The 21,650-nt window shown below is 50.4% G+C and overlaps 9 protein-coding genes and 1 non-coding gene across 10 annotated transcripts in view; 4 read left to right on the top strand and 6 right to left on the bottom strand.

Annotated features, from left to right (window-relative positions):
* Nucleotides 1-830, bottom strand: part of BDW47DRAFT_132468 (S-adenosyl-L-methionine-dependent methyltransferase) — a gene marked incomplete at both ends in the record, with an annotated part of 1,526 nt that extends 696 nt beyond the window's left edge. The window contains 2 exons of the mRNA XM_024817559.1: nt 25-528; nt 597-830. Coding sequence (XP_024670859.1) covers nt 25-528; nt 597-830 — 738 coding nt within the window. The remainder of the gene's footprint in view (nt 1-24; nt 529-596) is intronic.
* A 1,407-nt stretch (nt 831-2,237) lies between these two features.
* BDW47DRAFT_118365 (type III PLP-dependent enzyme) lies at nt 2,238-3,732 on the bottom strand (the record flags this gene model as incomplete). The annotated part of the gene is made up of 4 exons (XM_024815200.1): nt 2,238-2,428; nt 2,502-3,044; nt 3,112-3,507; nt 3,567-3,732. 4 exons carry the CDS (start codon nt 3,730-3,732, stop codon nt 2,238-2,240), a joined length of 1,296 nt encoding a protein of 431 aa, XP_024670858.1.
* Nucleotides 3,733-5,974: 2,242 nt separating this feature from the next.
* Nucleotides 5,975-6,848, top strand: BDW47DRAFT_126760 (GNAT family N-acetyltransferase; the record flags this gene model as incomplete). Its single annotated transcript, XM_024816605.1, has 2 exons — nt 5,975-6,774; nt 6,830-6,848. 2 exons carry the CDS (start codon nt 5,975-5,977, stop codon nt 6,846-6,848), a joined length of 819 nt encoding a protein of 272 aa, XP_024670857.1.
* A 477-nt stretch (nt 6,849-7,325) lies between these two features.
* Nucleotides 7,326-8,779, bottom strand: BDW47DRAFT_132466 (uncharacterized protein; the record flags this gene model as incomplete). Its single annotated transcript, XM_024817558.1, has 2 exons — nt 7,486-8,779; nt 7,326-7,358 (listed from the first exon to the last, which is right to left on the bottom strand). The coding sequence occupies exons 1-2, from the start codon at nt 8,749-8,751 to the stop codon at nt 7,326-7,328; spliced, it is 1,299 nt and encodes a 432-aa protein (XP_024670856.1). The 5' UTR covers nt 8,752-8,779.
* A 965-nt stretch (nt 8,780-9,744) lies between these two features.
* Nucleotides 9,745-10,818, bottom strand: BDW47DRAFT_107797 (copper transporter family protein). Its single transcript, XM_024813082.1, has 2 exons — nt 10,752-10,818; nt 9,745-10,691 (listed from the first exon to the last, which is right to left on the bottom strand). Exon 2 carries the CDS (start codon nt 10,617-10,619, stop codon nt 10,089-10,091), a length of 531 nt encoding a protein of 176 aa, XP_024670855.1. The 5' UTR covers nt 10,620-10,691; nt 10,752-10,818; the 3' UTR covers nt 9,745-10,088.
* A 569-nt stretch (nt 10,819-11,387) lies between these two features.
* On the top strand, nt 11,388-13,323 carry BDW47DRAFT_126757 (ferric reductase family protein; the record flags this gene model as incomplete). Its single annotated transcript, XM_024816604.1, has 4 exons — nt 11,388-11,745; nt 11,796-11,916; nt 11,970-12,221; nt 12,276-13,323. 4 exons carry the CDS (start codon nt 11,388-11,390, stop codon nt 13,321-13,323), a joined length of 1,779 nt encoding a protein of 592 aa, XP_024670854.1.
* A 594-nt stretch (nt 13,324-13,917) lies between these two features.
* On the bottom strand, nt 13,918-15,764 carry BDW47DRAFT_107794 (uncharacterized protein). The gene is made up of 2 exons (XM_024813081.1): nt 14,198-15,764; nt 13,918-14,118 (listed from the first exon to the last, which is right to left on the bottom strand). Exon 1 carries the CDS (start codon nt 15,618-15,620, stop codon nt 14,421-14,423), a length of 1,200 nt encoding a protein of 399 aa, XP_024670853.1. The 5' UTR covers nt 15,621-15,764; the 3' UTR covers nt 13,918-14,118; nt 14,198-14,420.
* A 1,421-nt stretch (nt 15,765-17,185) lies between these two features.
* On the top strand, nt 17,186-19,924 carry BDW47DRAFT_107791 (sugar porter family MFS transporter). The gene is made up of 8 exons (XM_024813080.1): nt 17,186-17,804; nt 17,862-17,900; nt 17,948-18,009; nt 18,062-18,189; nt 18,243-18,432; nt 18,491-18,887; nt 18,970-19,448; nt 19,526-19,924. Exons 1-8 carry the CDS (start codon nt 17,756-17,758, stop codon nt 19,772-19,774), a joined length of 1,593 nt encoding a protein of 530 aa, XP_024670852.1. The 5' UTR covers nt 17,186-17,755; the 3' UTR covers nt 19,775-19,924.
* Nucleotides 19,925-19,954: 30 nt separating this feature from the next.
* On the top strand, nt 19,955-20,025 carry BDW47DRAFT_t95. The gene has a single exon. It is a non-coding gene; the product is annotated as a tRNA-Gly (tRNA).
* Nucleotides 20,026-20,273: 248 nt separating this feature from the next.
* BDW47DRAFT_107790 (asparaginase) lies at nt 20,274-21,403 on the bottom strand (the record flags this gene model as incomplete). Its single annotated transcript, XM_024813079.1, has 1 exon — nt 20,274-21,403. Exon 1 carries the CDS (start codon nt 21,345-21,347, stop codon nt 20,277-20,279), a length of 1,071 nt encoding a protein of 356 aa, XP_024670851.1. The 5' UTR covers nt 21,348-21,403.
* Between the last annotated feature and the right edge of the window lie 247 nt (nt 21,404-21,650).

The raw sequence follows: 21,650 nt of genomic DNA, 5'->3' as shown, positions 1-21,650 counted from the left end.
GCCGTATTTCAAAGACGCACTTACATCAACAACTGTAGCATCTCCCAGACCTTCCCAGTCAAATCCCGAGATCAACCCGTCCTTCTTATAAGAACTCATATATTCCATACTCCCGCTCACGATGCTATGCAGCTCCTTGTGGTCCTCCGCATACTCGAAAATTGCCCGGTCGGTATCCATAGCAATATTGAATCCGGTCTTGCGAGGGTCTTCGGGGGATCCCCATTTGGCCAGCGCGTCCGCGATGTGGTAGCACGAGCGTTGCAGATACTCTTGGCCCATGGTCAGGTAGGCGTCTATGCCTTTGTATGTGGCCAGTCTTTGGGACAGGCGCGTATGCGCGACATTGTTCGGCTTTGGCTGGTGGAAGATGTGCACACCCATCAGGGTGTACATGACCCTTTGGACGGTAAATTTGCTCAGCCCGACAGATTCAGCCAGGTCGTCGTAGCTGATGCTGCCGTTGAGTGGCACGGCATGGGCAAATCGGAACTTGGACGCGATGCGGACAGCTGCGGAGATGTCGGCCTGTGGGCAAACCGGTCAAGTTAGTAAGGAATGAACAATAGGGAGGGTAGAAAATTGACGCTGCGTACTGAATTGTAGGTCTCGAGCATGGTCAAATCACCGGCCATCAGGTCGGCAAGGGTCAATGCCGTATCGTAAATTCGCCTTCGGGCCTCGTGAAACTGCTCGGCGCCTGGGCCTGAAAGCTCAGTGACGTCGGGATCCTCCACATTGAACGACAGCTTCAGGTTTTGCTGCTTCAGAAAGTCGGAGATGACTTGGGCCGATTCCGACACCGTGTTTGCTAGTTTCAAGACATCCATTGTGGTGAAGAGGCTTGTCTTAGAAGGATTGTTAAAGGGCAGAACAGAAACGCAAGACTTGCAACTCCTGGAGATTGACGTGCTAGTGGTTCGGAGGCAATTATTGAGTAGAAAATAGGTGCTTTTATAAATCACACTCAGTTTGCCCACACTCCGCCTGATATTGCACAGTTCAGGGGTCTGTTCAATAACATGTGTACAGATGCGTGTCAGTGTGACCTGCCCAGCTGGACAAGGGTGGCACTGCAGATGCTTGGACGGCTTCCCTGACAGAAGTACAAGAAGTGGAAATGATTCATCGCGGTAGGTTGCATGGAAGGTGTGACGATAATCCCAGGGAATGTTTTTAATTCCTGTGCCAGTTTACAATAGCTGAAAAGAAATCCAGATGTGGACGTATGTGGCGCTGCTGTATCTTGTGTCAGCTTTGACATACCCACTTCCCCATATAGACCCTTTTTCCTGGTGGTTTCAATGTAGACCGGTGGTCAATGACATGGTATCTGCTCATCTTTCTAGGCCATGTATCCTTGACCCGTTATAGCAAGGGAAAATCGGCCATTGTCTAAGGAAAAAAAGTTGGGGACAAACTTGAGGGATAAAGAAAGGGGTGCAGTATTCGGGACCCTAGAGCTCCTGGATTCCCAAATGCTAGGATTTGCATAAAATGGAACGCTATGCCTATACAAAATTATCTCCCATGTCCTTCCCAGTACAGCAGAATCTCATGCTCCATGCCCAGGTTTCACAGTAAAGTGGCCATTGGTGTTTGCAAGACATGAATATACACTGATATTCCGAGGCGGTACAGATTGCTAATTCATTGGGAAACACGGGGTCGATATCTGAAGTGATGCGAGACTATATGGCTTGCCATGCCAAAGTGGAATATAGTAAAAAGTGTCATGTCGCATGTCAAGCTCTCTTATTGTATGGTGATAGTTGTGCGCTTTTATAGGTTTGTAACTCAACAGAAGCTGTTCAATTGTTTTCATGTGCAATAATTTTTTCTTTGGGTTTACATTGCCCTCTACATAATTGTCAGTCATAGATAAGTTTACTACCCAAGTGTAGAAGCTGCTGGGCACCATCTTCAACCTGAGTTATATAATCTGATTTCTGATGTTCTACCATCCTGTCAGAGTGATTAATCCATTCTCTTGGCATTATTCTCAATACACTGTATAACCATTGTGTTGCAAGGGTTCTGTGCAAGCTCACAACATCACAAGACAAAATGCCGGTGTGAAATTCCGATATGTGTTGTCACTCCAACCCTTCTAAACATAAATCACGACTTCCCCTTCCGATGTCAGATAGTATTTAAGCAATCTAAATGGTAGAAGGTGTGTCAATCATTTAGAATATCCCATTATAAATGATTCAACCGTGTATGATCGCATCCGGTCACTGCGTATCGCTGGCGTCGTAGCGGACAGGAATAGGTAGAATAGCATCTTTGTACGTCCAACCGCCGTACAAATGCTCCAACATGCTTTTTCGGCTTTTCCTATGCCCAATCAGCTCACTGTTAAGATAAGTAACATGGCGGTGGCTGGGAAACCCATTGAATTGAGTAGCGGTGGCCGTAGTATAAGCTAGGCCATTCAGTCAGTCTACCTCCTGGGGTGAAAAAAAGAACTACAAAGAAATTTCGCACGATATACTTACCACCCATATGCGTATACTTGAGCCAATCCCCCACTTTAACCTCAGACTCCATGTCCATCTCCTTCACGACACGATCGGTACTATCGCAGGTCGGGCCCCATATAGAATAGCGACGCTTTCCCTTGTGTCGCTTGCTCCCTCCTTCCAAGGAATGGAAACCACTGGATACCAGCGACGGGTGTAACACCTCTTTTTCGATCAATACGTTCATGAAACTCCCGTACACCCCGTCATTTTGGTACAGCATGTCCGGTTCAGGCTGTGCGCCCGTCTGCAGCCGCCGGGAAATGACCTTACAGACAAGGGTGTAGGCACTGCGCGCGTAGTAGCGGCCCGGCTCGGCCATGAAGCGCATCCCTGTGGGAAATTCCCTTCTCAGGGCTGCTTGTAGCTTGGGCACGAATTTCTCGAAGTTGGAATCTTGGAAGCCGCCGCCGATGTCGAGGACGTTGATCACGAATCCGAGGGCTTTTCCTTGTTCTACTACTGTCTTGGCTTGTTGGATTGCTTTGATATACGATGCGAGGTTTGAGGCACCCGTTCCTGATATAGACTTCGGTCAATATTTCTTTCGCGTGCTTTCCAATGTTCATGGGATAGGGCTACCAACCGACGTGGAAACTAACTCCGGACACCTCAAGCCCGAGTGCTTGGGCGCGTTGTAGAAGTCGCCATGTGGAATCGATCGGTGCACCATATTTCTTGCTCAGGTCGATGAGCGCATCGCTGTCGCTTGCAAAGATGCGAAGCGCGAGCAGTGCGTTGGGGTGGTATCTTTTGATGGTGTCGAGCTCGTCGAGGTTGTCAAACGTCGTCCAAGAGACGCCCGCCCTTTGTGCGAATACCAAAGATGAAGCTGCCTTACACGGGTTTGCGAAGATTATGCGTGCGGGATCGACGCCCAGAGCCAGAACACTGCGGAGCTCTTCGATAGAAGCACAGTCAAAACCGGTCCCGAGCTCGGCAAGGAGTCGAAGGAGGTTTGGGTCGGAGTTGCATTTCACAGCTATAGGAAGTTCATTGTTAGGTTGGGATCAATCTATGGTGCCTTTAAAAGGAACGTACCGTAAAAAGGATGGACATCTGGCAGGTTACGCTTCCAGCAACGATGCTGGCGAATCACTTGGCCCAAGTCTGCCACGAAAAAGGGTTCGTCGTCCTCAATAGTGACGCCATTCTGGCCCATATTCGATAGACGTGTTTGTATCAGAAAGTCGATCAATGGGTCCATGTTTTTGTGATCTATCTGATTATTTGTTTGTAATGTACCTAAAGGATATGAAGGTTACTTATTCTACTAAGGAGCCCGTGTGCACTTATAAAATGATTTGCATGATAGGATGCAAGTGAACCACTCTAGGAACAGGATCAGGGGAATGTGAGATAGATTTGCATATTTGTCGATCGTTGTTCCTTACATCAAAGATTGATGCCCATCACCCCTTTTGGCTCTACCATGGAACACCTCAGCCGGAGAGTTAAAGGCCACATTCAGTATTTGTGAAGGAACTTCGAGTACGGTACCTCTTCCGTACCTGTTAAAACTCACTTCAAAGAAGATTTTCGTCAAGGACCCAATGCAAACCCTAGCTTAAATTAAAACCATCGTCAGCCGTCGAAATAGAAAGTTATCACAGCAAGCCACGGCTGAAAACGGGGCTGATATATCTTGGATCCGGCTTTCTTCAGGTCCAGGTGGGTTTCGGGAAGCTGAAATGGCTTTGGCAATGAGTACTCTGTATATCAGGCTCCTAGTTAATATTAAAGCGTCTCTAGAATACTATCACAATCGTGTGTCCTGCAAGCTGAACCTGCGGGGTTTACATGAGCACGGAGGTCGGGGTAAGCAACTTTCAGCTGCGCCAATATTGTTAAACAAGTGAATATTTCAAACTCAGGGCCGGGGCCACATGGCTCCAGCTCTAGTGATGCACCTGTAACAAATTTTCTGTGACTTGTCAGAGATAATATATTGTAGAGGCCAACTAACTACATAATTGTTCTGTGTTATATCAATGCGCCACGATCATGTATTTCGGTTCTTCAGGGTTTGTTTGTCCCCGTGATGCGGGCTCATTGTTGCAAATGATCTAAAAGTCCAAAGAGCCGGATGCACTGAGTATATGACGAAAGCTTATCTTCGAGGTGGCTAAGTATTCCCTTGCTAAGCGCAACAGTGACGTTGAGTCAATGTTTCATGCGCATCACCAATCGCTCTCGAATGAAGACGTGTTAAGCTGCTGAGGAAAAGCAAAAATCAATGATCGCAAACAACTCGCAGCCCAACCACCAAACAAAACCCCCATTTTATGCCTATCGGACCCATTCCAGGATCTTTATGCCAAATTTGGCTGGGACTAGGCAGGCATCTCATACTTTCCGTGGGAGACCATCCGCAGATTGCTTCGGTAGTACAGCAAACATAGGTTATTGCAGATGTGAATAAAGTGGGGCAGCTGAATATAATATGATGAAGATTCGAAATATTCTCTGTAAACAGAAATTTACTCGGCGGCAAATTATCGCAATATTCTAACCCTGTCAGGGTGGGTTCTCTGTTGAGGATCTGTTGATTCCGGGCCGCCAGAATGGCACTGCGAGAAGCGTAATGGGGTTCAAACGGGTGGTAGATCGGATGTAAGCTCTGTCGTTAGTTAAGAGCAGAGAAGATAGCCATGCCACGGCAGGAATATTTATATGAGATTCGGGGTAACCAGACCAAGGGGTCTGGCGTGATTACCTTGTTCATACATCATCTCGAGGGACAGTAATAGTAGCCACCCACATATCATGAAATCATAAATGCGCTTCAGCATGAGACCTATACAAAAGGCCGGCGCTTTGAAATTCATAAATATTATCGAGGAATGAAGCCCGACGGATTTGGGCTGGCTGAAGTTGATGAGTTTGTGTCTTGCTATACCAATATCTAATCCTGTCGGGGATGATAAACATAATCGCCGATGAGAGACTTTGCAAGCGCCGATACCAATCTCGAGCCGGTGTATGTTCCTCTCAAGGTTAGCCCTCTCGGCAGTTGTGCCATTCACTGCATCATTCAGCAAGTTCTGGTTCCACTTGCTGACAGTGCACTGTCAGCGGAATCACAGGTTTTACACTTTCTTCATCAATATCCATGTGGTTCTTGTTTTACTTTTTTCAGTACTTTTCCAGAGTGGCAATTCCAGATTGAGCCCTCTCAGGAGGTATCTGCTTCAGTGATTGTATTCGATAGAAGGTATACTATGCAAGTAGGGCTAACTCAAGAGGTAGGGGTTAAAGCGATGCCTTCGCTCTCTTCGAAAAGAGACTACTACAAAAAATTGCCAGTTCTACGTCTCCCATTATAGCTCTATACCCTGTCAATATAAATCACACAGCAAGCCTACAAGTACAGGAGCACTTGACGCACAATAAGATTTTTTTTTCTGACTTTCCATACCCTGTCTCTTGTACTCAGGTCCTTCTTCACAATGACTACAAACAGTGAATACCGTGTCTACACTGCTCAATCCCGCCCAGATCTTTGGCCCGACTGGAACGACAGAAGCCACCCGTTCTGCACCATTTGGGCGAATTTTCTGAGAGGAGACCTCACAGATGACTTCTACCTCTCCAAGACCCGCAACCACGAAGAGCTAAGAAAGTTCCAATTCTTCATCGTCCGGCAAAGCCCCGCAGAGCCCGAAACCCTCGTTGCATTCGCACAGTCCATTCCCTTCTTCTGGCCCGAGCTAGAAGCCATCGGCGGACGCACCGGCCTATCCTCCGACCCTGAATTTCTGCAATCCCTACCAGATGGAGGGTACGATACGATCTTGTCCCGGGGAGTAGAGCAGTGTCTTGTCCGACAGGGCCTCCCTCCACTTGCGGCACCCTTCACAGATGACCAGGCTCGAGACTCCACCAGGAAATGCAATAATCGTCCCAATGCGCTGTCCGCTCTGTCTATTGCTGTGCTGCCCGAGTGGCGGTCAAAGGGCCTCGCGGAGATGATGCTCGGTTGTATGAAGGAAGCTGCTCGCGAGACGGGGCTCGAGGTTCTAGTCGTGCCACTCCGTCCCACCCGCAAGGCAGACTTTCCGACTGTGGATATCGCGGATTATTTATCTTGGACGAAGGGATTCGGCCCCACGATGGGCCCTGTGGGAACTGTTCTTTCGGGCGATGGCGGGCGCATTGTGAACGGAAAGCCGTGCTTACCTTTTGATCCTTGGCTGCGGAAACATGTTTCCCTCGGAGGTAAGGTTGTCAAAGTCGCACGGAAGTCGATGTCTGTGCAGGGCGATATGGACCAATGGTCTGAATGGACTGGGATGGATCTCCAGAGGGCTCTGGGAAGGTTAAGAGATGATACCGCAATGGGTTTGGTGACTGGCTATTCTCTAGTTGAGATTTGCCTTCCTCGTGGCTTGGTGCCACTCAGGTACTATCCAAAACAGGATCGGTTTGAGTATGATGAGCCTAACGTTTGGGTGTGGCATGAGCTGGAATAGTATTTTTGACCTAGACTATTTGAATGATATCTCATGTTACTTACTTTCGTCTATCAGTTCCATTTTTATTTGTTATTTCACAGTATATTATGTTACCTAGAAATCTAAACTACATCCCTTGATTTATGGAACACCGTTGCCTTGCCTACATGGCTTATAATGAAGTCTACGTATTATTGTCCTACCCATGGGTAATAGATAAGCATCAACGGACCAGTCTATACGGTCCACCACAACCTGGGTTACCCTATTGTAGCATCAGGTGCAGCCATGGAGCAAGGTTGATACTTTTTGTTTGACAGAAAAAAGTATGATATAATGATATGCACTATGCTGTAGCCTTGTCCATGGTGATGATAGCCTGTGTGATCGTGTTGCGCCACCGTCCAACCCAAGCATCAATGTCATAGATTGCTCAAAGTATCAATGATTTCCAGGACAACATTTGCATCCTCCACCATCGCCGCAGCCATTTCTAACACATCAACATCTTCATCTTCCTCCTCTCCTACCATTAGTAATCCTGATATATCACCATGGTTATCGCCAACTGCATTCCACCGCCGTGGCTTCGAGATGATATCCACATCGCATCGGAACGATGTCTTGAGGTTCTCCGACATACAACTAAACACCGCGTCACCCTTAATATACCACTTTTTCCGGAAATTGCAGGTCCGAAAGGTCGGCGTGCAAGATGCAGGGATTTTGAGGTCTATCAAGCATGGTTCATACGCATACGCTTGATTATCGTCTGTCGGATAGAATACGTATTTCGTCTCCCACGTCTGGTTAGCAACCACCACGTCCGCAAACTCGCCACAGTATTCGGATGTCACCACATTCCCCTTGCAGCGGATTCTGGTGCTGTCTTTAAGACGCAACGTGATTTGCTCCAGCGTAATAGGCGGAAGAGGGAAGCCGTACCCCAACTGATCTGGCTTCTTAGAATTAATCGGCATTGCGCGCACGCAGACCGACAGCGTAATATCACTTCCAGCAACCACTAGCTTGGGAACGGCAATAATCGGCAAAAAATGCAGACTGGGCTTTGTTGAGAAGGCGCCTTTGAACGACTCCCTGAACGATAGTTTCCGGTTTCCAACAGCAGGGTTAAGGCGTAGCGTTTCGACCATCAATATCTGCTCCTTGCACACCGACTCCTCTGCCCTCCTTTGCTCATACGCGTCTATGGACATCCGCGCTGTCGTCACCCACACCACCTTCAGTGCTGAGCCCGTCACCTTCGCTTTCTTTTTCTTGTCTGGTTCTGACTGTATCGCTGTGATCGTATATCGAACGTGGCCCCAGCCATATTCGTCCTGCGCTGCCCCGTGATTAATCCGCTTCGGCTGGATCATAGATGGCGGTAACGCGTATCCGGGATCGAGCTCAAAGTCTTCGTTCTTGGGCCACGAATGCGTCCAGTAATGGTGCTTTTTTGTCAATTCGGTGACTTTGGAAAGGCCTTGCTGTGTTGTTTCTGGTATTGTGAGCGTAAATCTCCCATCTGTGCTCTTTCCGCTGCTCGCCGGTTTTAACTGGATGACTTGGTACAATAACGGACTTCGATCCCTGTAGCGGAAGTCGAAACTCCCTTTGAACCGAAGATATGACTTGCTGCGACCTTCGAGAATGAGATACACCGAGCTTTTGCTACTCGGGTCCCAGCCGGTGACAGTTCCAGTTATCGAGTCGCCCGGTGCATACAATCTGTTGGGGTAGTCAAGCGATAATTGCAAATGGTTGTGCATTTTGACGCGCTCAACTGGCAAGATCGGGGATCGACAAGAAGTCGTCGAAAACAGGCACTAGGACAAGTATCAGATTTTTTTTCCTGTTGCTCCCTTTTCAGCCTTGAGTTTGGGCTGGCCGCTCTTTTATGCAGACACTTTTGACTCTGCCAAAACTGTCTAGACTTGGCGCTGTTTGACTGTTGCCCATGCCCCGGCGGGGTATGGTGCAGCAGCTTCATTACGGCAAATCTAGCATAGCCCCCGTGCAAAGGCACTTTCCCCATAATTAGCTTGACTCTAGAGCCAATTGTGGTTGGGGGATTGTTCGTATGAAGAGAGAGCTAGCTGTTTTGATATAGTAAGGCTATGTTAGCCCCACGCCATGTTTTTTCAGCTGATAATCCTTCGCGCTGTTGGGTTTTATAAACCTATGCAACTGGTGGGATGGTATCTTTCCTCAGTTCCCCTGTGGACTCGAGGTGTTACATTACTGCTCACAGGAAGATCTTATCGCAACAGGAGTCAAGCTATTCGTCTTGGTTGGTTAGGGCATCCATGAGCATGAGACTTGCCTAGTATACAGGGACTTATATCAGAGTCACATATCCTAAGCGTTTCTACTGGACAGCCACTATGATGCAAGTCAAAGACTTAACTAAAACATGGAACTAGCCCAGCTGTTTACTGCCTAACCATAGACCTCATGAAGAATGTACTCCACGTCCCACGAAGGTCCTCAGGCAGTGACAGAAAGAATGGAATATTACCTCGTGATACCAGAGTATACATGAACTTTGTAAGGACAACCTACGACTGCGAGGGAACTGTTCGTATTTAATTACGGAAATGGTATAGGCTTGGTACTAGTGCCGGGATATTCAGCCAATCAAAATGCCCCAGGTTTACCCAACACGGCGCCTTCGACGACTCGGCCACTTTTACCTAATTGGCTGATGATCCCGAGGATACCAGGTAGCCTGAGGCATCTACTTTCCATCATGATTTGAGAGGAAAAAATTCATCATTCGTAAGATTAGATGGATCAATTATATACATGAAAGACAACCATTCGGCGCAGCATGTCCAAACATGAAGCGAATCCAGAATGAGCATCTTCCTTGACTCTAACATGTACCGCAGCCTCAATGCTTGCTTCCTCACTTCACCGCTTCATCCATGGGAGAGTTGACTGGCAGCAGCTAACCCCCCCAGAATAAATGTCGCAAACCAGACGCCTGCCAGTACAGAAATGAAATATCCCACATTCATCGTCATGACCCCAAGCATCCTATCAATCCCACGAAGTTAGCGATCGAAACGAAGGACATCCCACACATGCCGTCCCAAAGACACACTCACAGTAAGTATCCAACACCAGCAACGATAAGATCGTACGTCGCGCGTGCCCCAGCGGAATTTACCCTCCACCCAGACCACGCCTTGCCAATATCACCCCAGAAACTGCCACCGACTTCTGCGGGAACTTCTCTCACCTCGACGCCCTTTTCGACGGAGGATTCGGACGGCGGGGAAAGCGGTGCGGGGCGGTTGGACCAGTACCGGGCTTCGAGGATCGGTCGGAGAGCGAGGAGGACGCGGAAGATCACGGCCAGCGCGATGAGGAAGATACAGGTGCCTGCGTATTGGCCCCTGTTGGTGGGCGCCCAGGAGTTGGAGTAGAGCGGGGTGGAGGTCGAGGTGAAGAAGGTCATGGCCATTTCGGACATGTACATTGGCATCGACATGCCGTCTTTGGACATGCTGTCGCCGTGATCCATTCCTCCCATGCCTCCCATGGATCCCATGGAGGTGCTGGTTGCGGATGGCATCGACATCGTCTTGGACATTGAGTCCATGTCTGTGGTTGTCATATCCATGTGATCCATGTTGACGGTGGGAAAGGAAAGGTTTAGAAAGCAACCGTGACACGCGCGGGACCCTCCGGATATAATAAGGCAGTCAGTTCATCATACGTTGTTGAGTCTACAGATCAATGGCTAAGAACACTTCCTATTAAGTAAAATGCAAACTCCTGGAACCTCCAATAATATGAGCCCCGAAACCTTCGCTTTGAGGGAGTCAGGGACATTCTGACGTTGTGGCCGATCCACCGCGGAGACTACTGCCGCCATCTCCACTGTGGCCCCGCCCAATATCTTGATTTATGCGTTACCATTGGTCCATATTTGACTGATGGAACTCATCGCGTGTTGAAATGTGCTCAAACATGCTCAAGCTAAATAAAAGTGGAGAGAAGCTTGGGAGAGTGGTTGCCGGCCACAAATACCCAGGCGCTTTTAGGGTTTACTCACGCCCACCGCGATAGAACACACTGCAAAATAAGCATATTTTGGGAGAACATTTGAGCGGATTTCCTGCAATTTATAGTTGAACAGGCTGGCTTCGAGCGTCTAGCCTCGGATTGTTTGCGAGACCCACTCACCATGCCATAATAGTAACTCGAATGTTCTCATGGCGGATTGATCCACACCGAGATTCATATGCACATCGGCCCCGCTGTCGAGATCACAACATTTCCAACAGACTTGACAAACTCTTAGGGTGCCTCTTGCTTTTCTTCGCCTGGTTCTGGCTCTCGTCTTTTCAGATTCACATCTATTGCAGATTAGGCGTCCTCACCACCAGGCTCAGCCATGTCGATGACACCATGGCTAGACCAACCGGTCATGCTGCACTCGGACCGTGAGGCCATGTGTATGATGACCCCAGAGCAGTGTGCCTTGAAATTCTCCTACTGGGTATTCTGGTACGAGGCCGATCACCGGTTTGCCTTGCCGACGGTCGCTTTCTTCATGGTGGCCATTATCCTGTTCGCTTTGGGGAATTTGGTCTCGTCCCTCGCCCCGCAGCGGTTGAAGCAAACATCGGGCTGGTCCCGGTTGACAGCTGTCTTCCGCGTCCTGTCCTACAAAAGCTGGAGGGTCGGAAGCTGGAACACTCGGTCCCTGGGGACGATCTTGCTTGGAGCCGCTGGGCTTGTGTTCTTCCTAGGTATGACTGACGAGCTGGGAGACTTGAATGTATTCTCACTTCTTCAACAGCAATGACGCTAGGCCCTCGACCCTACTACTGGCCCAACACGAAAGATGCCAAGTATGGTAGCTCGCCTCCCATCGCGACACGCACAGGTTTCATGGCATTGGGATGCTTGCCTTTCCTCATGTATGTGTAGCCCTAACGTGTGTTGGTCGATAGCAGATGCTGATTCCAGGAAGTGTGCTTGGCGCAAAAGCCAACCCGATCACGGCGCTCACAGGCGTCTCTCACGAGAAGCTTAACATCTGGCACAACTGGGTCGCCTGGGCCATGTTCGTCTTGGCGCTGATCCACACCTTCCCTTTCATCGTCTACCACCAGCAAGAGGGTGATACCGCCAAGGAGTGGAACACCGGCGGTGTATGGGTGACTGGCGTGGTGGCGTTGATCGCACAGGCATGGCTGACATTCATGTCGATCCCGTGGATTCGGTATGCATCCTACCTTGCCCGGCAAATTCCAACCGAGACTAACCTCCGGACCAGAAATCGCTACTACGAATTCTTTAAAGGCACCCACTTCCTCGCAGCCATGGTCTTCATGATCTTCTTCTTCTTTCACTGCGACTTCCGCATGTCTTCATGGGACTACTTCATCGCGACCGCCGTCCTCTACGCCGTCTGCTGGTTCTACGCCCAGTTCAAGACCTACCTCGAGTTAGGCGTGCGACACAAAGCGCGGCTCTCACGCGAGACAGATCACACCCTGAAAGTCACCATCAATACCACGACGGAGTGGCAGCCCGGCCAGCACATCTTCCTGCGGTTCCTCACCGGCGGAGTCCACATGCTAACCGCGCACCCATTCACCATCTGCTCCGTGCCGCAGCCCGGAAACGTCAATCAGCTGGTATTCTACGTGCGCGCGCGCGGCGGTCTCACCGGTCGGCTGATGAAATTGGCTGAACAGCAGCCGAATAAGGCCGTTCCTGTGCTGTTGGATGGCCCATACGGTGGTGTCACCAGCCGGTCGATCGCGGAGTTTGATCGCAGTCTTGTGGTCGGTGGGGGCGTCGGCGCCGGGTTTACGCTGTCGCTTATCGAAGACTACGTGCGGCGCGCTGGGTCTGTCAAAGCTGAGAAGGAGATGAAAGTCATCGTTGCGACGAGGGATCCGGCAATGCGCACTTGGTACACTGAGGCCCTGCGGGAGATTGCGGAACGGCATTCGCAGACATCCCACGTCGTCGGGCTGGAAGTGCATATCCATGAGACTGGGCCTGAACAGCACGGTGCGGATGATGTTTCTGCTGGGATGGAATCGCCGTCTGAGAAGGCGGGGGTTCTCGCGCAGGAGCAGAATCCTGCGACTGAGTCTATGTTTATTGTCAAGTTCTTCCGGGGTCGACCGGCGTTGAGGACTGAGGTTGACGCGCTTGCTGGCCAAGACGGTGTCTCTGTTGGTGTTGTTGTCTGTGGGCCGTCGTCGATGCATCATGATGTGGGGTCTGCTGCTGCAGATGCTCAGCAGCATATTATTTCTGATCGGAAGGGGGCGAGGGAGGTGTGGTTCCATCAGGAGACGTTTTCGTGAGTTCTTTTGGTCCCAATGTGGGAATACTTGAGGCTCTTGCTAACAAATGATTTAGATACTAAATTATAGCATTGGGGGGACTGGTATACAAAAAGGGGTTTCTTGGTCGAAACGTTGCTTTCTCTTGTATATATTCATGCAATACCCTTTATAGCATTTCTGCATATCTATACATTACTTTTACCAGAATGGCTTCAGTAGACCGCTACTCCGTCTATCCTGGTCTGGCCATCCTTGCCCTTGTAAATGAAGCTACATCGATAGCAAGCAAGGGACTGAGACCGGCACCCGTCAGGGAAGGACGGATAACGCGAGATATATTGCACGCCCCTTGCATGCTGGTGATGCACGTCGTTTACTAGGTTCAAATAGAATTTTCTGTGTATTAAATTCGTATTTTGTTTTGACACATTGGGCGGTTCCTGATTTGCTCGTTGGGTTCAACCTTTTGCTAAGCTAATCACATTATAATAACAAGGTTATAATTTCCTTCATGCGGATAGGGCTTGGGGTATGTATGGCTCTACCGGGTCTGGTATTGTCCGTTTTGAATATCATTTTCAAGATGTGATCAAATTTTTACAATGATCTTGCGGAAAGTTATCATGGCGTTCTCCTTTCACTGGCCCGGCCGGAGTGGCCGAGTCATGGAGCATCTGATGTCATTTTGCGGAGGTTTGAGGGAAAGAATGGCCATGACCGCGTAGATGGTCTTATTCTCATTGGCCGTTCTATATCAGTATCCTGTGATGTTGTAGATCATTTTACAGATGAAGAAGCAATATTTGCATACGCCTAGTGTCGTCCGTCAGTAAGGCTGTCGCGATCCTGACCACCGCGACGGCGCCCGTTTGTAAGGGATTGGTGGACCTACCCCGTTGCAATTAGGCAAGGTATCTTGTTCACACGACGCCAGAACTAGGTCTAGCAGACTTCGAGAAAGTAATGACTCGGCCGTGGCTGTCCCTGACGCCAGTTGGGGCTGCCGTAACAAGCCGGACGATTCCGCTCCAATGGAACACCGAGACCACGGATATTGTAGGGCCGACAAGCTTAACTGCTTTTCACTAGTTTTCTCGTCTGTAGATGACCAGCATCTACATCAAATCTATATGGAAGCGCATGGCCTCAACATCCATCCCCTCCAGCAGCTCAGGATACTTGTCAATAAACTCCGACGTCAACCCCCATCCGCTCTCGCGCGTAAAAGTCTCCAAGTACTCCCGTCGCATGTGCAAGTTGTCTTCGCTGTCTCGTTCCAAAATGTCTTCGCCCCACGCCCACCGCAGCTTGACGCAACACGACAAGTACCCTATCAGTTCGACGAGGTCGTATTTGGTCCAGTTCTCGATCATGTTGATCCGCATCTGCGGCCACTTGATGAAGTCCAGCGCGCTGGGATGGCCCTTCTGAATCTGAGCCATTACGGGACGCAAGCAAATGGGTAGGCGCTCAAAGGTGGCTGGGCCGGGCGAGACGCGCCATTTGCTGTAGGTGTATAGCATCCAGCCGGATGCTAGGTACTCTGGATCGCGGAGGCGGTGTCGTCGGAGACTGCTGTGGATCTGGTCTGCTAGGAAATTCCGCCGTGTTCCGTGCAGGAGATCCAGGGGTGATGGTGCGAGGGGACACGCTGCGATCAGTTCGGGGTGCGCAAGCCACGGCACCGTGGCGGGGATGAGGGAGGCGTTGTGGCCGTATTCGTTCATAGGCGTTAGGCACCATGTTGGGACGCTGTTTGAAACAGGCTGCGAGGAGGTAATGTGCGGTAGGGTGGGTAGGTGGATGGACTGGGACGTAGTAGTCGGGGGTGAAGCTCCGATCATTATATCTGATTGTTCGACATCCCGAGGCTGCGTGTTGGGGAGTCGGGATGCAGTTACTGCGATGTTCTTTGGCAGAAATGGCGCCCCGCCAGCAAAAGGGATAGTGTACGCTGCCCCTAGTTCGCTCCCTGGTTGGTATGTGAACAGGGAGTCTTGGGAGATAGTGGGGTCCGTAGCCGGGGTGGATGAGGCTGACGGTGTGGGTGGCTTGTAGTCGGCTCCCCACGATAGGAAGACTTGTTGCAGTTGGTTCTGCCGACTCCGGAGAAGTTCGTTTTCTTGGCGTAGCCTATCGATTGTTGTCGTGAGATGCTCATACCCCTCTGGTGGGTGATGTCGCTCGCAGAATGCAACGCGATTCTCTAGTGCTTTGATGCGCGACTCTCTCTTGTCGCGCATGACCTTCTGGGCGCGTCTGTCGCGTATGCGTTTTTTTTCCGAAGAGGATATTTCGACATCTTTGGTGGACATCTTGCACACGAGCCGACAGTATCATTCGATGATTGTTCATTACGATGAGAAGTGGAGATTCAATTCCAGCTGAAGAACTCCAACTTCCAACCTGGGGAATCGGTTAACCGAGCGACCAATCAATGCGCCCCATCTCCACCGCAGATCCTGTGGTGGACACCTGTCCCTGATCGTCGAATGTACTGTGGACTCGATTCGTACTCGATAGTTCAAGCGTCTACCCGGATCATAGCAGGTTGTACAGTGGAAAAGATCTCCATCCTCAAGAGCCTGACCCTAAGTGATATTCCATGTTGGTCTGGACGGAGACATCAACCTCGGTTTATGCGCACGTGACCGATCGGTCGCTTCGAGGCAAACGAGAGCAAAAGTATCGATGAGTTCTGAGACATAGCACAAGGAATTGCTTTGTATGTATCTATTTTTTCTATTTGTTTAGGTTGCGCTGGTTCTACTTTCTCCCAAGACAGGAGGAGTGGGGCAATATATAAAGGTATATCGCGGGAGGGTCACCATATGCAAATTCTGCCATGCCTGTCCTTTAGGCAACCTCGGCTAATGGCCATGGACTATGGGGTTGACTTCTTGCAATTCGTATACTCTAGAGTACTCGATAATGATCGAAGTATCCAGAATTTACCCTGACAGCCCTGACAACCACATGGGCGCGAGCTGCCCCTTTGCTGAGCCTACCCCGTCCGTCGCATCAGGTGGATGCTGTAGCACCTGACTCGGACTGTTTCAGTCGGCTAAATCTCTTGCAACACCAAATCCTCGAGGGCAATTTTCTAGGCGTCATGATAGAGCGGAACGACGTTGGATCAATCGGCCTGCATCGCATTGTATTGGTGGGACTCGTCCATCAGGGTAGGACACTCCCAAATGTAACAGTAACGGTATCTCGTGGACTCGACAAAAGACTGGTCGGTCGCCAACGCCAACTGAAGGCTTTGCTGCTTGACCTCCACGATGCGACAATACTAGGCGGTTTCCAGCCTGGACCAAGGCAAAATTGTCGTATCGCGACGCCACTCTTAGCCGTTGGCGTACACGCGAACAGGGGATTGGTGGGGAACCGCCGCCATGGCTATCTGGAGACCCTTGGCGGTCAACCTTTGTATATTTATGGCGCTAGCTCTCTGCTCCTCTGACTCGCACGGATTTTTCTGGGGTCTTTATGCTAGGTTGGTGGCAATTGGATGGAAAGGTAGCCTTTGTTGTCAATAGTGAACCACGTGACTGGCGAAGCCCCCTCTCTCCCTCTCTCGTCCCCCTCTTTCCCCAGATCCCAGAAGTTGGTACTCCTCCGTGCGAGGACCTGATTTCAAGGGTCTCGGGCCCCACTGCAGATTCCCGTTCTACATCAAATGACTTCCAATCAGGATGCGGGGTGTGGTCGACTACAAACACGGGGGATTTAATCCCTCTACAAACTGACCGGGATGGACTTGCTGCTAACCATGCATCGATTGATTGCGCAGGTAGCGTGATTTATTTTCCGACACGAAAAGACTAGTCTCAGTTAGCTGGTGACTGTCAATGGTATGTGCTTCGTGAATTGCCCCCCCCCCCCCCCCCACGTGGAGCCTGTGGGCTGTGGTGGTAAGAGGGGTGGAAGGCTTGACTGTAAGCCAATCTTGCTACGGGGACCTGCTCCGGAGGATGCGGAGCAATGGCATTCTCTCCAGAAACAGATGATGGACAGTGACCCAAAAACACTTTAGACCTAATCAGAAAGGAGACCAAGACATTTGGAAGTTGGTGGCGCCTGCTCACGTCGTGTCACCCAAGCCTTTGTCCAGTCTCAAGCTGAACTCTATTCCCCTATCTCACTGTCACTGGTGGGGATATGGTGGGAATGAAATCAGCAGACTGCACTGATCTTGGTGAATACTACACATTCATGTGTCATTGCTTGCTTGCAACCAGGGTTCGTGAGGGTAGTGAATAGGTTTGCTAGTACTATTTAAACTGCGGCTGCGACTGCCGCGGCTGCCCCTGGAGCTTCTTTCTTCCTTTTTTTTCTTTCCCTTTTCCCACCTTTTTCACTTTTTGACTTCTGTCATTATCTTGCGAGTTGTGGTTAACGCGATCGATGGGACCTGTGGAATAATCTCCCAACGATCTTCGACATCATGAAGACGATCTACAATGTCTATTTCCTGTGTAGCTTCATCACCCTGGGTAAGAGAGCTTGTCGAGTAGGAAGAATATGACCGCATCGTGACTAATGGATCTCAGGTGGTGGGCTCTTCGGCTTCGATATCTCGTCGATGAGTGGTAAGTGGTGACGAGCCGAGCCTGTCAGTCCAAGCTTACAGAAGCAGGTGTGCTGGGCACCAACGCCTACACGAACTATTTCCAAGTCGGTTCCGGCCAGTACAAACAGGTCAGTCGGCAGAATTATATCTTAAACGGGAACCTTGCGTTGACAAGCCTAGGGTGCTATCACCTGTGCGATGCCATTCGGCTCGCTTGCCGGTGCTCTGGTTTCGAGTTTCTTTGCCGATCGTTACTCGCGTGTCCTTACCATTCAAATGTCCACGATTCTTTGGATCCTGGGTTCTATGTAAGGTCACCGAGCGTGAACTACAGCCAGTCACTATATACTGATAGAAATAGCTTCATGGCCGCCTCTAATGGCATAGCCCTCCTGGTCGTCGGCCGTGTCATTGCGGGTATCTGTGTTGGCATCTCATCGGCCATGGTGCCAGTCTACCAGGCTGAAGTTGCGCCCAAGGAGATCCGAGGCCGAGTCATCTCTCTACAGCAGTGGGCTATTACCTGGGGTATCTTGATCCAATACTTTATTGTCAGTTTACTCCTGCAGAGTTGCACACCGATTGTGGCGGTCACTGACACAAATCCAGCAATATGGAGCCAGCAACATCGATGGCGGCCCGGATAACCCTACCCAAAGCACCGCCGCGTTCCGCATTCCCTGGGGCATTCAGATCGTGCCGGGCGTCATCCTCTTTGTCGGTCTCTTCTTCTTCCCCAAGTCCCCCCGTTGGCTGGCAAGCAAAGACCGTTGGGAAGAGGCCATCCAGGTCCTCGCTAGGCTCCACGGAAACGGCGATATCAACCACCCCAAAGTCCTTGCCGAGTACCGCGAGATTGAGGAAGCCCTGAGAATCGAACGCGAACAAGCGAACTCCAGCTACCAAGTCCTCCTTGAACCACGAATGTTCAAGCGTGTTATCCTCGGTATTAGCCTGCAGATGTGGTCCCAACTCTGTGGCATGAACGTCATGATGTACTACATTGGTGAGCATCTCCTCTACCGTACCCCTCTCATAATTAAACAAGACTTCATCGCAAGTGAGCCAGCAAGCTGATTTCTGGCCAGTATATATCATGCAGAGTACCGGAACCGGATCGCCTCTCTTGACGGCATCGATTCAATACATCCTGAACACGGCACTCACACTGCCCGCGATCATCTATCTGGACAAATTTGGGCGTCGCAAGGCTCTTTTGATTGGATTCGCCTGCCAGGCCATCTTCCTCTACATCGAAGGTGGTTTGCAGGCTGGATTCGGCGCACCGAATCCCGGCACGGATCCGAAACTTGACGCAATCTCCTGGACCGTGGCCGCACATCCCTCTGTCGGAAAAGCCATTATCGCCCTTTCTTATCTCTTCGTGTGTTCCTTTTCTACCACAGTCGGTCCCACCAGCTGGACATACCCGGCCGAGATTTACCCGTCTAAGGTTCGCGCCAAGGCCGTCTCGCTGGCGACGGCGTCCAACTGGACCTGGAATTGTCTGCTGGCGCTATTTGTCCCGGCTTTGCTGTGGTCTATCAACTGGAAGATGTACATGATTGTAAGTTTCCTCTGCTCTAGGACGGGGCTGGCCTATGTGGATCCTAAGACGAGCGCTAACCTCTCTTGCCTTCATAGTTCGCCGCTTTCAACACCGCAGCGTTCGTTCACATGTTCTTGACCGCCCCCGAGACCAAGGGTTACACACTGGAGGAGATGGACGACGTCTTCAACAGCGGAGTACCCGCCTGGCGGAAGCTTGAGAGGAAGAGCAGACTAGACGACCTCGAACAGGAGATTGTCCAGGGCAACCTCAAGGTCTCAGCTCCTGGTGATGAGAACGACACGTCTGTCCCGGTTGAGGAGACTCCGGTCAAGACTGGCTGATCTCAGTTTGTGGAACTTGGTTTGTTCTTTCTACCGACAAGAACAAGGTTGATGGAATCGGTTTTGTAATGGATGTGGAAATTATTAGTCTCGTCTAGCTTAAACGATGTAGTACCTTAAGACAATTGGAATTGAACCGTTGCAATCTCATATTTATAAGGGGACCTCTTAATCAAGAAAGCATCATTGGTCTAGTGGTAGAATTCATCGTTGCCATCGATGAGGCCCGTGTTCGATTCACGGATGATGCACGAATGTTTCTTTTGTTTTTCTCTCGTAATACTTGAGATTGGATAACAGGCCTTTTTTTTATCTCTTCTTGCATCTATTTGATGATTTATTTCTCAAAATGTGTGGATTTTATCGGTGTTCTGTACTTATTATAGCAGAGCTATGGTTGTTAGAAATGCTGTAGTCATGGGTATTGATGTTTGTTTGTATAGACTAGGGCTGTATCGAGGTATATGAGCCTTGATCTTATCTTTAGTTTAGACAACTCATACTACAAGGCCATTGCCGGTCTCACTATAACCTCATGAGATGTATGTCCTGTGACGACACCAGCAGAGTTGGTAATGACGGGACGATGAAAGTCTGCCAGTCTGCCTCGGGCATCTCGGGTCCCTATCTGCAGCTGCTCGAGGATCTCCATTACAGCCGCATAGAGAATCTCAAGATTGCCGTCTTCGATTTTGACAGCGATGCCGATCGCACCAGCGGCACCAACTCGGTCCGTCGCCTCTGACGCCCGGATACCTATCCCGTAGCACCCATCTGCCCCTACTTTGCCGACGAGAGAACCCCCGAACGCCTGCATGAGGGCTGTGCAGAATCGCCCTTCGCCGCCGACGAGCTCTGGGTATTGCGTCATGGCGTGATAGATTCGGGATAGACCGCGTTCTCGCGCGGAAGCGGAGCAGTCGACAGCCATGGAATCTGCCGCCGCAGAAAGAGCGGCATACATCTTGCCCAGGTAGTGGAGGGGGAACGCCGGGGCTGGGAGATTGCAGCCGTCGATGCCCCATTGACAGCTGTCGGCCTCCAGGCCGCACAGGTCCTCGACGACGCGCTTCACTCGGAGTTGGATGGGGTGAGTAGGCAGGTGGTAGTCTGCGATTGCAGCTCCGATGGCTTTCGACCCGCCCAGCATGCCAACATGCTTACCAGAGCAGTTGTTGCATATCTCGGTAGGGGTGTAGTCGCTCTTGATCCACGCTCGGTTGACCGACGCCGACAGGGCGGCGTGGCCGCCACATCGAAGATCCTGTTCCCGGGCGTCGACTTTCGCCAGCATGGCAAACGCCCGCGATATGTGTCTGGCTTCACCGTTGTGGGATGCGCACATCAGTGCCAGGTCGGCGTCGTCGAAGCCGAATTGCTTGGGGGCTCCCGTCTCGAGGACGGCTAGGGCTTGCGCTGGTTTGGCTGCCGAGCGAACTAGCGTTATCCGTGAAGGGTCGCCGACGCTGTACAGCAGTTTGCCTTGGGCGTCCACTATTGCTGCGTGGACTAGGTGTCGGTTTTCGATAACGCCCCCTCTGTCTGTGAAGACATGGTCTTGGGTTTTGGCCATTATCCGTGATTTAGACTACTGCCCACTGTGTAGAGTTTTGTTATAACTGGGAGTTTGGTCGTTAGCCTGGTACAAGATATGATTGTACCAAAGGAATCTTGAGAGATAGCTGCCACGACAAACCGTTGACTCATGTGGAATAGTGGCTTGATTTCCGAGTAAGCGAGTGCTAACCAACAAATCAGAGTTGTCATAAGCTGACAGGCACTGCACTAATCCACCGAATCAGTATTTAGTTGGGTTTGGTATAACTAGTATGATACATCCCAGCACAAGCATCAAGAGCTTGACACATGCTATTCG

Source organism: Aspergillus candidus, assembly GCF_002847045.1.
Source record: "Aspergillus candidus strain CBS 102.13 unplaced genomic scaffold BDW47scaffold_31, whole genome shotgun sequence".
Classification (NCBI taxonomy): Eukaryota; Fungi; Ascomycota; class Eurotiomycetes; order Eurotiales; family Aspergillaceae; genus Aspergillus; species Aspergillus candidus.
The sequence above is the reverse complement of the archived record's forward strand: the minus strand, read 5'-3'. Positions and strand labels throughout refer to the sequence as shown.

Excerpts from the sequence above, each read along its gene's own strand:
- BDW47DRAFT_107797 (XM_024813082.1), bottom strand. The coding sequence starts at position 10,619 with ATGGATCACATGGATATGACAACCACAGACATGGACTCAATGTCCAAG.
- BDW47DRAFT_107794 (XM_024813081.1), bottom strand. The coding sequence starts at position 15,620 with ATGTCCACCAAAGATGTCGAAATATCCTCTTCGGAAAAAAAACGCATA.
- BDW47DRAFT_107791 (XM_024813080.1), top strand. The coding sequence starts at position 17,756 with ATGAAGACGATCTACAATGTCTATTTCCTGTGTAGCTTCATCACCCTG. Across the intron at positions 18,010-18,061 it reads GTTCCGGCCAGTACAAACAG|GGTGCTATCACCTGTGCGAT; the intron begins GTCAGTCGGCAG and ends TGACAAGCCTAG. Across the intron at positions 18,433-18,490 it reads TCTTGATCCAATACTTTATT|CAATATGGAGCCAGCAACAT; the intron begins GTCAGTTTACTC and ends ACACAAATCCAG.